The 18,001-nt window shown below is 49.0% G+C and overlaps 1 protein-coding gene across 2 annotated transcripts in view; it reads right to left on the bottom strand.

The window, feature by feature from the left end:
• Nucleotides 1–12,134, bottom strand: part of SCNN1B (sodium channel epithelial 1 subunit beta) — a 38,157-nt gene extending 26,023 nt beyond the window's left edge. Inside the window, exons 1-2 of one of the 2 annotated variants that reach the window (XM_035130744.2) lie at nucleotides 11,925–12,134; nucleotides 6,676–6,972 (exon numbers count right to left, since the gene is read on the bottom strand). In XM_035130744.2, coding sequence (XP_034986635.2) covers nucleotides 6,676–6,718 — 43 coding nt within the window. In that variant the 5' untranslated portion in view covers nucleotides 6,719–6,972; nucleotides 11,925–12,134. The other variant, XM_035130743.2, reaches the window with a different exon arrangement.
• Between the last annotated feature and the right edge of the window lie 5,867 nt (nucleotides 12,135–18,001).

Below are 18,001 nucleotides of genomic sequence, written 5' to 3'. Positions count from 1 at the left end.
AACCCAGCAAGTGCTTAGACAACGGTTTGTAAGGTGTAAGGGCTCATCCACACTGACCTTTTGCCCTGTTCTTTCCAGGCACAGGCCTGCGCTTTTAAGCGCCCTTTTTCATTTTTGCTCCAGAGAGCTTTCCCTGCAGAAACACACTCTTTAAAGCTGAATTGGATTGCCACTTGCTCTGATTTAAAGAGTGGGTTTTTGCAGAGAAAGCCAAAGGGTGGGGGGAGGGGAACACTCAGACATAGAGCTTAAAAGTGCAGACCATGGCTGGAAAGTACAGAGGAAAGGGAAGTGTGGGTAAGCCCTAAGAGATGAAGCCAGAGCTAATCTGAGCAAGGCCAGCAGGGCTCAGGGGCAGGGCACCTGCTTTGCATGCAGAAGGTCCCAGGTTCTGTCCTCAATGGCATCTCAGGTAGGGATGGGAATGTCCCTTGTCAGAAACCCTGGAGATTTCTTCTTCTTCTTCTTCTTCTTCTTCTTCTTCTTCTTCTTCTTCTTCTTCTTCTTCTTCTTCTTCTTCTTCTTCTTCTTCTATCACTTGAAGCCAGGTAAGATTGTCTTCCATGAACACGGTTTTAACAGTGAGTCTGTAAGTGACTGTGGAGGCCAATTCTGGATCCACACATCCTTCCACAGTGGGGACAGGTTTCCAGGCAGGAGCTGGGTCATGGTGAGGGATTGCCAAGCGTGCCTTCCTCTTAGTGTGTTTCTCCCTTTCGTCATGAGTTTGAGCGTCCCCAAAGCCCATGACACCTTTGGTAAAGGCTGCTCCCCAATTGGAGCACTCACAGGCCAGTGTTTCCCAGTTGTTGATGTTTATACTACATTTTTTAAAGATTTGCCTTGAAAGAGTCTTTAAACCTAATTTGTTGACCACCAACATTACGCTTTCCATTTTTAAATTCGGAATAGAGTAGTTGCTTTGGAAGATGATAATCGGGCATCCGCACATGACCAGTCCAATGAAGTTGATGTTGAAGAATCATTACTTCAAAACTGGTGGTCTTTGCTTCTTCCATTGCACTTGCATTAGTTCGCCTATCTTCCCAAGTGATAATATGGAGTTAGATGGACCAGTGGTCTCACTCAGTTTCCTATGTCCTGGTTTAAATCAGCCCTTTATTTAGAACAGGCATAGGCAACCTTGGCTCTCCAGATGTTTTGGAACTACAACTCCCATGATCCCTAGCTAACAGGGCCAGTGGTCAGGGATCATGGGAGTTGTAGTTCCAAAACATCTGGAAGGCCAAGGTTGCCTATGCTTGATTTGGAACAATGAGGACTGGAACCTTGTGTTGTTTTTAAATGAAAGAACCATAGCTCAGTGGAAGTAGAGTATTGCTTTTAACACACAAAAAAATCCCAGGTTGAATCCCCGATATCTCCAGGTGGAGCTAGGAATGTCCTCTGTCAGACACACTGGAGAGTCGCTGCCAGTCAGTGTTGGCAATACTGTGCTAGATGTACCATGGGCCTAACTCAAGGCAAGTCAGCTTCCTATGTTCCCTTTGATGGGGCACAGAAGACCTCGTGGAGAGAAGCAGCTGTGGGGACTTTCATTCTTACAGGGTCTCATTCTTGTCCATTTCTGATATGTTAGGCCAGGAGGCAATAAGGTCTTGGATATTAAAGTTCTTCCTAATGTTTAGTCGGAATCTCCTTTCCTGTAATTTGAATCCATTGGCTTGATCCTACCCTCTGCAGCAGCAGAAAAGAAGCTTGTGTGGATTTTTGATGATGACTGTCAAATCAACCCTCAGTCTCTTCTCCAGGATAAACTCTCTCAACGGCCTTGGTTTCCAGCAGTGTTAGAAACTCAGATATATAAACTAGGCCACCAAATGGCTCTTTAAACCAGGGTTACATTTGCAAAAACAGAATGCCTTGTTGCCATTTTGGGGCCAGGTGGCTCGAAAGTTATATTTTTCAATAAGACTTTTTTGGCTCCTGAAATTAAAATATAATGGATAGAACTCTACAGGACGTCAAGATCCCCGGATCCCCAGGAATGCACCTCCAGATGGTGGAGATGTCAGGCACCATCCTGGCATTCAGGCATTTTCACTTGGTTGCAAGTGGCCAGTAGCACAGGTAAAAAATGTGCCTGACACCTGGTGAATTTTGAATGCTGATTTCCAGGCCCTTGATTAACTTGGCCTCTCTCTGAACACCTTCCACCTTCCATCTTTCTTCAACTATGGTGCCCAGAACTGGACACAAGATTCCAGGTGGGGACTGATAATCTTCTCAGATCTATCTATCTATCTATCTATCATCTATCTATCTATCTATCTATCTATCTATCTATCTATCTATCTATCTATCTATCTATCTATCCGCCTTCATCCAAGGATCACAGGGTGGTTTACAATGTAAAAACAGAAAAATACATAGTAATGAACAAAAATGAACCTCCTCTCCAGTTTAAAAGGCCTTATAGCCTGTTTAATTAGTCAAAGGCCTGGGAGTAGGGTTGCCAGACTCAATAGTGGACAGGACTTCTGTGCCTTTAATTGCCCTGCTCTCTTTTGAGTCTGGAAACCTTAAAGAGAAACAAGCAGACCCTTTGTTTAATTTCCAAGCAAAGGGTCTGCTGGTTTCTCTTTAAGGTTTCCAGACTCAAAAGAGAGCAGGGCAATTAAAGGCACAGAAGTCCTGTCCACTATTGAGTCTGGCAACCCTACCTGGGAGAGGAGGAAAGTTTTTGCCAGGCACCTAAAGATATGTAATGAAGGCATCAGGCGAGCCTTGCTGGGGAAAGCACTCTACAAATGGGAAACCACTGCCGAAAAGGCCAGGTAACTCCCAGATAAAAACACCCAATTCTTCACCTATTCCTCAGAGGTCTTGTTTTCCCCCATATTGCTGACCATCTTTGTTGCTAAACAATCAGGAGTTGGAATCCCGCCCTGGTCTCCTGCAGATGCTCATCTCTCACTGCCCTGCCCCAAATTGCTGTTTCATAGAGCCAGATGGAGATTCCTCCCCTCCCCCAGGGGCCATCTTCTTCTTCTTCTTCTGTACGCAAACCCCATTAGAGAAGAATGAAGCAAACACACTCAGACTCTGCTAGGCAAACGGTGCCATGCCAGGCGCTCTGGGCGGGGGTGTTTGTTCCCGGCTGAGTCACTCATCTCCCCAGCGGGCAAATGGGGATGCTATGCAGCTAACGAGAGGTGGCCAGGAGCCCACATTACCTTTGGCAAAGCACCAGTACACTTCCTGGGTGCCTTTGATTTTCCCAAACATGAATGCACACATTGCAAAACCTGGTGGCGGCATGTGCAGAAAATGCAAGCTGGCTCGTGAAGAAGCATGAGGCAAAGGGGGAGGGCCATAGCTCAGTGGCAGAGCATCTGCCTTGCATGCAGAAGGGCCCAGGTTCTATCCCCAGTGGCACCTCCAGGTGGGGCTGGGAGAGAGAGTCCCCCTGCCTGAAACTCTGGAGAGCTGCCATTGTCAGGGCCCATCCGATAATTCCAATCGATTGCTGAATATTGCTTTATTGGATATAAGTTGTTTATTTTAAAGTTACTGCAACTTTTTTATATTGGATCTGATTGTTATAAGGCGTGTGATCTTTGCTGTCTATTTTGTTGTTTCTTTACCTTGTTTATAGTAAGTGGTGGCTTGGTTCTCAAACTTAATCCGTTCCGGAAGTCCTTTCCAAAACCAAAGCGTTCCAAAACCAAAGCGTGCTTTCCCATAGAAAGTAATGCAAAATGGATCAATCCTGTCTAGACTTTTAAAAACAAACCCCAAAACAGCAATTTATCATGAATTTTACTATCTAACGAGACAATTGATCCATAAAATGAAAGGAATAAACAATGTACTGCAGGCACACAATCAATCAATCAATCAATCAGTAGCTGAACTGGGTTCCACACAGTCGCAAAAACAAAAAGCCGCAAAAACAAAAACACAAAATAAATAGCAAAAACAGACAGACCTCAGCATAACACTCAAAACAAAGCATATTCAGCTTCCGAAAAAAGTTCGCAAAACGGAAATTACTTCCGGGTTTGCAGTGTTTGGGTTCCAAGTTGTTTGACTACCAAGGCGTTTGAGAACCAAGGTACCACCATATAGAAAGGTGGGATACAAATTAAAAGTGAAATGAAATCCACACTTACTTTCTTCCCCATGCTTTCTATTCATCCCCTGCCCCAATTTCATTTCTAGGCACAGGACCACATTGGGAGTTCATGTCTGAGCATTTTTTTGGGGGGGTGCCATGACATTTCCCCCATGCAAACAGGCTGTAACACTGAACAGCAATTTGGGATTTATGTGGATTTATTTTCAGCTGTAAAGAGCACGTTTTCACGGAGAAAGCAACAGGGGGGAAGTGCTTGGAGATGGAGCCTTTAAAGCATGGGCCCGGACCTAGAAACGCAGCACAAAAGAAAGTCTGGATGAGCCCTCAGTGTAGAGCAGGCATCCCCAGACTTCGGCCCTCCAGATGTTTTGGACTACAATTCCCATCTTCCCCGACCACTGGTCCTGTTAGCTAGGGATCATAGGAGTTGTAGGCCAAAACATCTGGAGGACCACAGTTTGGACCAAAGGTCCAGCTCAGTAGAAGGCAGCAGCTTCCAATCATACTGTCATCTCAGGGACTGCATCAAAGTCAAACCGGGCTAAGACCTGCTGCTCCCTGAGGCTGGGAACAAAGGTGTCTCCACCCTGGTCATGGACACTGCAGGCCCAGGGAGTGGAACGGGTGTCTGCAGACAGCGCACGGTGTCCGATCAGGAGGCATTTGCAATCTCCAGCCTGGCAGACTGGCTGAGTGGCAGGGAGCCAGCGGCGGAAGCCAGAAGCAATGTGCTGTGACCAGGCAAAGGAAACATTTGCCGGGCACGCAGAATCTGTGCTACAATTGGCCGCAGTTTTGCTTTTGTGGGGAGTACCTGCGAAGTCAGCTGTCGTTGCATGTGTTTGGCTAACTCTGACCTAGCAGGACGAATCTTTATGCTTCTTTCTTTGTACAAACAGCAGTGTGTGTGTGTGTGTGTGTGTGTGTGTGTGTGTGTGTGGCTACAGCTCTCGTCCAATCTAGGAAGACTTGCATAGAGGCACTACACATTTTCAAAAGCCAGAAGTGGAAAAATTATGGAGGACAAGTTCCGCCTCACCCATCTCCTTGATGTGGAAAGAGAGATGACTGGAGGAGAAGGAAGCAGGGGCGTAGGAAGGGGGGAGGCCAACCGCCCCAGGTGCCCTCACTGAGGGGGGTGACATTTGGTGTGCTGCCCGCTCGCGACTCCCAAGTCTACCCCGAGCCGTTGGGGTAAGTGGGGTAGCTGTGCCGCTTTGCCGGCAGCATTCCCCCCTTCCCCCTTTGTTTTGACAGCTTGGGGGGAGGCTTGGGAGTCAGGGCGGGCAGTGCGCTGAATGTCCGCCATGGATGGCTCGCTCCATCCACGTGGGCTGCTCGCTCCGCCTCCAGCTGCTGGGCATGCACGCTGCTCGAGACACCCGAGCGGCTATCCTGCGCCTGGGAGGGCAGCCTCCACGCCATGCCCCCCCCCCTGGGAGCACGCCCACCCTGGGGAGCACGGGCATATGCTCTGCCGCTGGAAGGAAGCCCATTCGGTTGGGTCTACAGCACTGCTGTAAGACCATCCCAGGCCTGATTTGCTCCTTTGGCAGAGCTGGGACTGGCATTTTTTTAGTCCTTGGCAGATATCAGCAGCCAAGGAGCTGGGGGGGGGGCTGACAGACCAGGAAGATGCCTCATTCTTGCAGGCCCTCAGGTGGCAAAGGGCCCACCTCCCTCCCTCCCTCCCCAGGAGACCTCCTCAAGGTGAACGGACAGGAAGGAAGAGCAAGATCCAGCAGTGGAGTGGAGCAGGGCCAAAGCCTCACCATTGATTCCATGGCAGGGACAACCACATCTTCTCCCAGATCACAGCCAATCCTCTGCATGCCAAATAAGTCAGAGGCTGTTCTCAGAGAGAGGCCCCCACCCACAGAAGCTAAGCAGGGACAGGGGGAATCAATTCCATCAGCATGCATGGCCAAGGGTTCAAGTGTAGCTTCTATTTTGAGAAAATCCCAAAGCCGCTTTCTCAGGACCGACAGAAATGCTGCAGAATAACTGAGCAAGCTTTTGAGTCCACCAGATCTCTTCCACAGGCTGGAAGTTAAGCAAAGTGGAAGGGAAGAAAGAACTGGGCATTCAAGCCACTGTATCTGCCCAGGCCAAAAGCACATTTTTGTTGGGTGGGTTTAGAAGGGAACCTGTGCTGTAGCACACCCTCACCTCAGTGGCAGAGTTATCTGCCTTGCAAGCAGAAGGTCCCAGGTTCAATTCCTGATGGCATCTCCTGGTAGAGTTGGGAGAGACTCCTGCCTGAAATACTGGAGTGCTGCTGCCAGTCAGTGTGGGCAATACTGAGCTAGAACAATGGTCTGACAGTACAGCAGCTTCCTATGTTCCTAATTTGCTTCTACACCCCACTGGTGGGAGTCTTGTATCCAGGATCACTCCATGCAAGGAGGGAGCCTGGAAGGCATAACTGCCAGAGGGGAAATGGATCAGAGAGATGTTAGGACCTGTCCCGGTTTTTCACCACCACCCATTTCGCCATGCAGGATACGATTGCATCGAGCCTGTCTTCAAACCACCCAGCTGATCTTTCTAGGCGCAGCCTCCCTGTGTCTTACCTGGTGAGCTTCTGTCTTCTCCAGTAATTGCTGGTAGATCCATAGTGATGTAGGATGGTGTTGGCTCAAAAGATGCCACAGGGGGAGTGAAATGGGCAGAGGGCGCTGTCCTCCATTCGCCAATGGGAGGCAAGTGCCTTCCAAGACCCACTCAAGTCCCAGGCAGACCTAAGGGAGCTTCAACCAACAGCCCCTTCTTCCAGCAGAATTTCTCGGGTGTTGGCAGCGATGGCTGTTTTCGGGAGCAGAACAAGCCTTGGGTTACACGTGTGCAAAAGGGGGTGTCCCCTTTGTCTCCTGCAAAAGGGGAAGAGGCAGATTATAAATGACCATTGTTCAAAATGTCATGATCACCGCCTGTCCCTTTCTGCATTCATTTACTTCTGACTTCGCTGTTTACAATGCCCCTTCCCTCCAAACCCCCCCACCTATGTGACTACATACCTGCAACTCAATCTGTGATTTAATACACCTGACGCAGTGGCCTGTACTCCACAAAAGCTCCCACCCTTGTTAATTTGTTAGCCTTTAAGGTGCCACAAGACTCTTCTCAGGCTTTTAAGGCAGAAAGATGTCTTTAAAATAAATTGTTTAGCAGTTTTCTGTGTTTTTAGCTTACACTATGCAGAGACAGGAGGCACAATTGCCTTGGAAGTGCAGCAGGTTTAAAACTCATCCCTCAGAATCTCCTCTCAACATTTGCAGATCTCAAAGTTTGAAAGGATGCACACAGAATTTAAAAATTGGGTTAAGACTGTACTGCAGTCTTTCTCAGTACAGGTAAGAAGCATCTCATGGGGCAGGGGGATGAAAACAAATGCTTGAATCTACATAGAATCACAGAATTGTAGAGTTGGAAGGGACCACAAGCTTCATCTAGTCCAGGCATGTCCAAAATCCATTTTTTTGGGGGGGGCTAATCTGGCCCACAGGTCAGTTTAATTTGGCCCCTGTAGCAGTTTATTTCCTGGTGTAAAATCCAAAAAAACCTCGACAACTTCAACCCTAAAAAAAAGCACAAAAAAGGTTAACAACTTTGGTTGGCCCTCATGGCCCTTTACTTCATCAAATCTGGCCCTCTTTGAAAAAAGTTTGGACACCACTGATCTAGTCCAGGGGTAGGCAAACTAAGGCCTGGGGGCCAGATCCGGTCCAATCACCTTCTAAATCCGGCCCGCAGACGGTCTGGGAATCAGTGTGTTTTTACATGAGTAGAATGTGTCCTTTTAGTATTTAAAATGCATCTCTGGGTTATTCGTGGGGCATAGGAATTTGTTCATTGAACTCCCCCCAAATATAGTCCGGCCTCACACAAGGTCTGAGGGACAGTGGACCGGCCCCCTGCTGAAAAGGTTTGCTGACCCCTGATAGTCCTACCCCCTGCAATGCAGGAATATTTTGCCCAACGTGGGGCAAATTAAGCATGAGATTAAGAGTCTCTTGCTCTATGGACTGAACTACTGTATATTCCTGCGTATAAGACTACTTTTGAACCCAGGAAAATCTTCTCAAAAGTTGGGGGTCGTCTTATACGCTGGGTCATATTTCTTATACGGCAAGTATATCCCAAACTCTATATTTTAACTGGAAACATTAGGGGTCGTCTTGTACGTCCAGTTGTCTTATACGCCGGAATATACGGCACTCTCACAGATGCCATCAGAGCTGGTACTTGCTGCTCCGACTTCTTGACACTGCAGAGGGTCCATGAAGATCCCCCAGTAGAAATGCAAAATGGGAGTGTAGGGCAACAGAGGAGCAAGAGACTGCCGGAAAAGCTCCAGGTAGGCAAGGAAGCTAGATGGGCTCAAGGCAGTTGCTGCAGCAGACCTGACTGTATGACTGAGAGCTAAAGGGAAATGCAAGCAAAATGTCCCAGGTTCAGTCCCCAGGTCAGGTTGGGTGAGACACCTGCCTGAAACCTTAGAGAACCACTGCTGCCCATCGGTGTGGACAGTACTGAGCTAGAAGGACCCAATGGTCTGATGCAGTACAAGGCTGTGGGAGACAGGTGAACATCTCCTGGTTTTTTTTGAAGCCCTCCCTCCAGCAGCTGTTCCACCTGTGCTGCTCACTCAGCTGTTGAAACTAAGGTGTGGCTTGCAAGTGTCAGCTGGGAGCACTGGATTGGCATCCCTGACGCTGGGGGAAAAAACCCGCCACCCACAACAACCTGGCCTCTCATCAAGCTCAGCAGGACGCACTTCACCTGGCAGATCACCGAGGATGTTTTCTGGCTAGCATGGCAAATGGGACACATTTGGGGAAACAGAGCTCTTTGGGTGCTGTTTCTATCATGCAGAAACTGGGGATTGCAAGAGCTGGTCTTTGACAGGGAAGTTGAGCAACAAGGCAGAAGAGAAGGACTTTTATGAGCACAGCAAAGTTGCTCACTTAAAACAGGCAGAAACTGGACTCTGGGAGTCCAACACTCTTGGCACCCAGACAGCGCAAGGTCCTCCCTCCATCATTCAGGCTGCCCATGGCTCAGAGCCCAAAGCCTTCAGGTTGGGAAGAACAAATAGTTTGAACCACCTGAGATCACTCACTGAGCTTCTTGAACTTTGACTCCTCGTTTGGAAACTGGAATAACCACCATTTAAATAAGCAGAGATCTTTGATAGGCCGGTTGAGGATGCCTCCAGCTCTTGGCTTAGGGACTTATTCAAGCAAAAGGTGGCGGGAGTTATTTGAGAATTTCTAGCAATAACTGGTTTTTTTATATATATTATTGATTGATACCTGCTTCATAAGAACATTAAAAGAGTCTTCTGGATCAGGCCAATGGCTCGTCTAGTTCAACATCTTGTTCTAAAAGTGGCCAACCAGATGCCTATTATAAGACTTCCACAAGCGGAACTTCAGCACCAAAGCACTCTCTACCTTCCTGTGGTTTGCAGCAACTGCTTTTGAGAAGCACGGCTGCCTCCAGCTCTGGGGGCAGAGCATAGATATCATGGCTAGTAGCCCTTGATATAAATTTGCTTAATCCTCTTTTAAACCCATCCAAGTCGGTGGTCATCCCTGCCTCCTGTGGGAGGGAGTTCCAAAGATTAACTATGCAGTGCATAAAGAAGTGCTTCCTCTGTAGGCAATCAGCTTGGCTTAAACCACCCTTCCCCAAACTTGATGCCTTCTGGATATTTTGGGTGGCAAAAATATCCAGGTCTCCCATCAGCCCCAGGCAGCATAGCTGCAGGGCACAGAGGCTGGTGAGGATTGTAGCCCCAAACTTCTGGAGGGCACCAGGTTGGGGAAGGGTTAGGGTTCATCTTCAAAGGAGCCTTTCCTGATGATTTTTTTAAAAAAGGATTTGGTGTTTAGCTGGAACTTGGGAAGGGCAATGCACTTTGGTGACTCTGGCCTCCAATGCGGCTCCCATATAGAATCATAGAGTTGGAAAGGACCAGAAGGGTCATCTAGTCCAGGGGTGGCCAACTCCCAAGAGTTAAAAACTGGTGCCGATCTATCCCCCTTTTAAGGGTTCAGGTCAAAGATGTAGGGCTTTTTTTAGGGGGAAGGAAAGCCCCATTTCTTTGGGGTTCAGGGCAAAAATGTTGAACTTTTTTAGGGGAATCAAAGTTGTTGAGCTTCTTTGGGGGGGAGCCAGTGATTTACTAGTGATTTACCACAGACGTAGATCACGATCTACCTGTTGGACGTGCCTGATCTAGTCCAACCCCCTGCCATGCAGGGAACTTTTTTGCCTAACATGGGTTTTGAACCCACAACCCTGAGATTAAGAGTCTCATGCTCTACCAACTGAGCTACCCCTTCCTGTGGGCTGCTGCTGCTGCCCCTCCTCCCCACAGCCAGAATGATCTGCTCCAAACCCTCACCCCCCTCCCAGGGTCACTTCACACATTACACACTTTCCCATATAACACCAGAACACTGTGCACATGCCAAACACACGTTTTCCACCATGTACATGAGCTGCACTTGTCGAAAAGCTGGCATTAAACCCCACCCAAGGAAATGATGGTGGTGGGAGGGGGGGTCAGCACTGTGGGTGCTTTCAGTCTTGCACAATTCTGATTCTTGGGGAGGGGCAGTGGGCAGCCAAATCTGGCCCTGGTAGAGAGGAGTGGAGCAGGTTTAGGCAACACTGTGCAACCCTGCTCCCAATTGGGTGTGTGTGTGTGTGTGTGTCGTCATTCTCCCAGTTTAGCTAACCCTGAGCCAGAAAACAGCCTCAGTGTGGCCATTAGATTACTAACCCTCCCCCTCACCTTTTTCAACATGCAGGTCTCCAGAGGAGACAATTTAAAAATGCCATTACTGTACAGTATTTAAATCAGTTAAAATAAATTACGGCCAAGAGAGCATTGGAGGAGCCTGACGGTCACTGGATCAGGACAAAGGACATGGGGTAGGGGTAACCTAGTCCAGCATTTTGTTCTCACCCTTTTCTGGGAGGCCCACAAACAGAGCCTGAGCGCAGCATAGACACCGCGGCTGGTAGCCACGGATAGCCTCATTCACCGCTATGGATTTGTCTAAACCTGTAGTGCTCTGCCACTGGAACCCCCTGCCACTTGAAGGCTGGAGAGCTTCAGAAGATGAGGGGGGAAGCAGCAGCAGCTGGCTTGGGGGGGGCATGAAGTTAACCCCTTCTTAACCTAGGAAGGTTCTCTCAAGGTTTGGGGGGGGGAGAGAAGATTTTCAGGGCCATCTTATAATCATCGCAAGTAAAGGGGAGGGGGTTTTTTTTGTTTCGTTTTGGGATGTAGGAGGCTCAGCTTTCAGACCTCTTGGAAGAGGGAACGTTCCGGACTCCAATAAGCAAGAGTCGCATGAACTTGAGCCACGGGAACCCCTTCTCTCTTCACCGGCGACCCCTCCCGCTCTGCTAGGGATTCCTCCTGTTCTCGATCCCTTAGGTGGAATCAGGGATGATCGCTTAGGGGAGCCGGCGGAAGAGGCAGCCCCCGGTTCCACGGAGTTCCTGGACAGTTTGATTCCCTTTCCCCCCCCCCCACTCGGCTCGGAGGGGTCCTTGGAAGGAACGACCCGCCCATCCCTCACCTGCCTCTCGTCCTGCTTGGCGGCAGGTGCTCCCGCTGATCCCGCGGACGCCTTCCTGCGTCTTCCCCGACGGCTCCGTCTCAGGCTCCGTCTCTCCCTGGAACTCCCGCCTCCTCCTTCGCCTCTGCCCCTTTCTGTTGCCCGGAGCGCCCTCCGTTCCTTCCTACCCCCCTCCCGTTCACTTGCCAAATCCTTGCCCGCCCCCACCCTCAGGTCGGCACCTCACAACGGCCCGGCAGGCGGAAATGCGGTCGGCGAAGCTTTTCCCAGGCGGGAGGATGCGGCTCCAGTTGGATTCCTCCCTGTCGGCGGGCTGGGAAGGGAAGGCGTGCCGGGCTTAGGGAAGAAAAAGCACTCTGAACAGGCGCAGAAGCCGTCTCTACAACAACCTTTCCGACAGGGGGCGCTGCGCCTCTGACTACCAGGGCTAATCCTCTCTGCGAGGCTGCTCCCGCTGCCCACCCCCTCTGGCGACCTTTCAGTGCGGGGCAGAGCAGAGAGGGAGGGGAATCGGGACCTGCCTGACTCCGCTGCTGCAGCGCAACTACCCAGTCCAGGACAGGTTTCCTCCAGCTCATAGCCCCTTCCCGTCCTGAATTCTCAAAATGCCTCTGAATTAGTTGCTGGGAATCGCAGGTGGGGAGAGAGCGTAAGAAGAGCCTGCTGGATCAGACCAATGGGGGCCATCTAGTCCAGGATCCTGTTCTCACAGTAGCAGTTGCCTGTGGGATTCAAGCATAAGAGCCCTCGCCCCTCCTGTGGTTTCTCTCCTCCAGTGGCGCTCAGTTCCTGCTTGGTGTCTTTTCCCATCGGGACAACCCTTTGGCCCCTGTGAGACCAAGATTCTGGGCTGAATGCAGCCTCTCGGGCCTGATCTGGCCACAGAATTTTTCATATGGAACCTCCAAATCCAGGAGAAGTCTATCTAGGTCTTGGGGGTTGAGAACTGGATGCTGGCTTGATTCAGCACTGCAGGGCTCTTCTGATGTCTTCATGGGACACTGTCCATTTAAACACAGGAAGGTGTTGATGGGGATGGGCTTGATCAGACCCATGTCCGGGGTCCTTGTCTCAACAATGCCCCTGGCAGGGTTTCCAAGCAGGGCACAAAGTTGACCAGAGAGCCCCCTCCCTCTCCGCTGTTTGTTGCTTCTGACTTTGCACATTCCAAGATAAACTCCATGCTTCTCTGGGGAGATACCAAATGCATTGGCCACGCCCCTCTTTGTTCCTTCATGAGGGCCGGTCTCTTTGCCTTCTCTTCTCCAGAGATAGCTAGCACCTTTGCAGAGTTCACCACAGCCCTGCTGATGGCAGACACACAGCTGGAATTGACTGTACTGGCTTCCGAGGAGGAGGAGGAGGATGCTTAGGAACATCTGAAGGTGCCATCTTAAAGAACTGTAGCGTTGGAAGGGACCCCCAAAGATCATCTACCAGGGGTGGCCAAATTTGGCCCTCCAGCTGTTTTTGGACTACAACTCCCATCATCCCTAGCTAACATGACCAGTGGCCAGGAATGATGGAAATTGCCAAAACAGCTGGAGGGCCAAGTTTGGCCACCACTGATCAAGACCAACCCCATGCAGCGTCTCCCTTGGTCTGTGTAGCCCAAGTGCGCCCCTTTTATGCCCTGATCTCAAGCAAGGTGGGAGGGAAGCCCTTATGATTGACTAGAAAGAGAAATGCACTCTGCACATGCCGAGAGGCCCTCTTCTTCACTACTTCAAATATTCCTAACATGGAATATGCAGACCCTTATCAGCATCATTATTCTAAAGACTTCTCTGCTGTCCTCCAGAAAAGCTTCCAGGGCAGTTTGTTGACTCTGAGCCTGACATTTCCCCCGCCAACGCTGCCTCTTTGTTTTGTTCCACCGCTTGTGCAATTGCCGAAACTCACATCATGGGGCCTCATGTGCAATGTATGACTTACAGTGCTGGGCTGTCGCCATTGCACTTTTCTGGAAGAATGAATGCATCATTCTAGAAGGCCAATTGACGAGCAAGCGAAGCTCACACAAGACAGTGCCCAGGGTACCGTGTTTTTTTGGCATGGGAAGGAAGCCATACGTTGTGTAAACACAGGGTTCATGATGAGTTTGGCAGCTGGGGAAGCCAGAGGGCTCTCAGAGCAGCAGGTTTTGCTTTCAAGACATGAATTGCTGGCAAGCACCTGTGTGGCTGCTTACACCTTAAAACACACCTCCCCAGCCCAGCCCCCAAAAGAATAATGGGAACTGTAGCTTTCCCCCATAGAGCTACAATTCCCAGTACTTAGCAAACTGCAGTTACCAGGATTATTTGGGGGAAGTCAAGTGCTTTAAATGTCTGGAGTGAACACCGACAGATGTCTCTCTTCAGCATTTCATAGGCTCATAGAATTTTATACAGGTAGCCCATGATTTGCATGGGCTTTGCATTCTGGGTCACTGTGTGCATTGGTAAGCTCATAAGCCCACCCTGTCCCAATTATGCCCTGTTATGCCCCATCTCCTTATGTCCTTTTCCAGGTCCAAAAACAGCCCATGTGTGCAGGGTCACATAGAATCATAGAGTTGGAAGAGACCACAAGGGCTATCCAGTTCAACCCCCTGCCAAGCAGGAAACACCATCAAAGCATTCTTGACATATGCCTGTCAAGCCTCTGCTTAAAGACCTCCTAAGGAGACTCCACCACACTCCTTGGTAGCAAATTCCACTGACGAACAGCTCTTACTGTCAGGAAGTTCTTCCTAATGTTTAGGTGGAATCTTCTTTCTTGTAGTTTGAATCCATTGCTCCGTGTCCGCTTCTCTGGAGCAGCAGAAAACAACCTTTCTCCCTCCTCTATATGGCATCCTTTTATATATTTGAACATGGCTATCATATCACCCCTTAACCTTCTCTTCTCCAGGCTAAACATACCCAGCTCCCTAAGCCGTTCCTCATAAGGCATCGTTTCCAGGCCTTTGACCATTTTGGTTGCCCTCCTCTGGACACGTTCCAGCTTGTCAGTATCCTTCTTGAACTGCGGTGTCCAGAACTGGACACAGTACTCCAGGTGAGGTCTGACCAGAGCAGAATACCGTGGTACTATTACTTCCCTTGATTTAGATGCTATACTCCTATTGATGCAGCCCAGAATTGCATTGGCTCTTTTAGCTGCTGCATCACACTGTTGACTCATGTCAAGTTTGTGGTCTACCAAGACTCCTAGATTCTTTTCACATGTACTGCTCTCAAGCCAGGTGTCACCCATCCTGTATTTGTGCCTTTCATTTTTTTTTGCCCAAGTGTAGTACTTGACATTTCTCCCTGTTAAAATTCATCTTGTTTGCTTTGGCCCAGTTCTCTAATCTGTTAAGGTCATTTTGAAGTGTGATCCTGTCCTCTGGGGTGTTAGCCACCCCTCCCAATTTGGTGTCATCTGCAAACTTGATCAAACTTTTCTGCTTTGAATGCGCACAAAACAGTTGTTCCCTGTAGTTGGAAGGGACCCAGAGGGTCATCTCATTCAACCCCTTGCAATGCAAGAATCACAGGTAATTTCCAGAAGTGATCTACTTTGGACGTCGCCTGGATGTCAAACTGTGCAAAATTAGGCTTATATCTTTCCTAGTATACCCACATTGTAAGAAGAGGAAGAAGAAGAAGAAGAAGAAGAAGAAGAAGAAGAAGAAGAAGAAGAAGAAGAAGAAGAAGAAGAAGAAGAAGAAGAAGAAATCTCCCTTCTCTTGCCGCAAAAATGGGTGCAATCAAAATCAGGAGAGCCTGGCTGCTGGATCAGGCCAAAGGGGCCCATCTAGCCCAGCATCCTGTTCTCTCCAAGATCAGCCAGATGCCCTAATGGGAAGCCCACAACAGCAGGTCTCTCCCTACTTGTGCTTCCCAGCAATTGAGGCATCCTGTCTCCAACAGTGGAGGGAGAACCTGCTCATCATGGCTAGGAGACACTGATAGCCTCCTCCTCCATGGATTTGTATAATCTTCTTTTAAGGCCATTCAAGCTGGTGACCCTCACTGCCTCCTGGGGAAGTGAGTTCCGCAGTTTAACTATGCACTGTTTTGAGGAAGTCCTTTAATCTGTCCCAAACCCTCCAACATTCAACTACATGGGATGTCCATGAGTTCTGGTATTAGGAAAGAGGAAGAACAAAATGTTATTCGCTTTCTCCACACCATAATTTCGCTTTCTCCACACCATAATTTCATGCACACATCATCTCTTTCTTGCCTTTCTTTCTAAGCTTTCTTTCTAAGCTAAAATGTCCGAAATGTTGAAAACAACCTTTCTTCAGAGGTGTGTTGCTCCATCATCCTCTTGATGACCCAGGTTGACCCTTTTCTGGCCTTCTTCCAACCCCGACAAATGCCCCATAGAAAGGGCAGCAAAGCAGAGAGAGAAAGACAGTTCCATTATTAGGAAATGGTGAGGGAGGCTGACTTCGGGGAGAGTCATGTGCTTCCCTGACTGAGACATTCTAGGGAAATGACCAGAGGGAATATAGACTGAGTCAGGCCATTGCTCCATCAATCAAGCTCAGTGTTGTCGGCACTGACTGGCAGCAACGGGGTTTTCCAGAGAGGAGACCTTCCCTTGGAGATGCTGTTGAGGATTGAACCTTGGGAGCTTCTGCGTGCAAAGCAGCTGCTCTGTTGTGATGGTGCATGGCCCTTTCTTTTGGGGTTTTGTTACCTTCAGATGAGAGAGCCCCCCCACCCCCACCCCTGCTTCTCATATAACAAGCAGAGCCCAAGCAGAAGCAAAGAGGAAGACCTAGAAAATCCTCCAGGGAACAATTTTTGGGCAGCCTCTCCAGCCCCCCCCCCAGTTCTCTCTCTAGGCTGTATTAGGTATCTTTGCAAGTTTGAGTGCAGCATTCAACTGAAGGGTATACAAAAGCTTTATAAAAATCTAAATATTCACCTGCCAGGCTTTTGCCTCATGCCCGTGAAGCTATTACCTGCCCAGAGCTATTAAAAATGTGAGTCTTTGGTGACTTCCAAACCATTTAACACACATGTGGCTTTTACTAAAGAACCTTGGGAACTGCGGTTTGTCAAGGGTGCTGGGAATTGTAGCTTTTGGAGAGATACAATTTCCAGGAAGGGGGGAAAGCATGGTTTTTAAAGTGGTATAAATGCACTTTAAATGTATGGTGTGGATGTGACTTTCATTTATCAACTCCCATACTCTAGTCCAGGCATCCCCAAACTGCAGCCCTCCACATGTTTTGGCTTACAAATCCCATGATCCCTAGCTAACAGGACCAGTGGTCGGGGAAGATGGGAATTGTAGTCCAAAACTTTTGGAGGGCCGAAGTTTGGGGATGCCTGCTCTAGTCACACTTCACACAAGGAAAGCATCAGAGAGAAGGCTCCTCATGCTTGGACCCCCAGCCTTGGGGTGAGCCCAGTTTCTTCCCAACTGAGGAGGCAATGTGGTGTAGTGGTTAGACTAGGACCAGAGATACCAGGTTCAAACTCAGCCATGAAGCTCACTGAGTGACTTCAGTCTCTCTGAAGAAGTGGTATCTGAAGAAGTGGTATCTGAAGAAGTGGTATCTGAAGAAGTGGTATCTGAAGAAGTGTGCATGCACACGAAAGCTCATACCAAAATATAAACTTAGTTGGTCTTTAAGGTGCTACTGAAGGAATTTTTTTTATTTTGCTTCAGTCTCTCTGTCTCTCTCAGCCTTGCCAAACACACAGTGATTTTGTGAAGATAAAAGGGGAGGCGGAGAGGACCGCATACATCACCCCGAGCTCCTTGGACGAAGGGCAACGGTTTGCAATAACAAATGATCAAATTGAAATGACAGGCATACAAAGCAGTGGCGTGAAGACTGATGCACCTGTCAATCCTGCCACCATGATTCAGGCACGTTGTCTGTCGTAAAGAAAAACCAGGTAAATGAACATTCAAGTGTTGATCTTTTCATTCTTTGCTTCTGGGTGAAATCCGGTTCATCCTGGAGGAGGGAAAAGATGGAACATTTCCTAGTGCCACTGCTCTAAGCAGCCAGTGTCTGTGTCTTCCTGCATTGCAGGGGTTTGGAGTAGATGACCCTTGAGGTCCCTTCCAACTCGACAATTCTATGATTCCTTCTTAGTCTGTTATTCCAGGAGTGGCCTGCTGAGTTTGTTTCAGTTGCAGAAAATCCCTGTGGCCCCCCCATTCCAGGCACTGGTGGGGTGCAGCTCCACGTCCCTGTCAAGCTGGGGGCACCCAGGACACAGGTATGAACGGATGAGCAACTTCAGGGAGCGACTCTCCTGAGTCACCTGTTTGTCTTCTCCCAGCCCACATTCCCAGT

The sequence above is a fragment of the Zootoca vivipara genome, chromosome 14, assembly GCF_963506605.1.
Source record: "Zootoca vivipara chromosome 14, rZooViv1.1, whole genome shotgun sequence".
NCBI classification, from domain to species: Eukaryota; Metazoa; Chordata; class Lepidosauria; order Squamata; family Lacertidae; genus Zootoca; species Zootoca vivipara.
The sequence above is the reverse complement of the archived record's forward strand: the minus strand, read 5'-3'. Positions and strand labels throughout refer to the sequence as shown.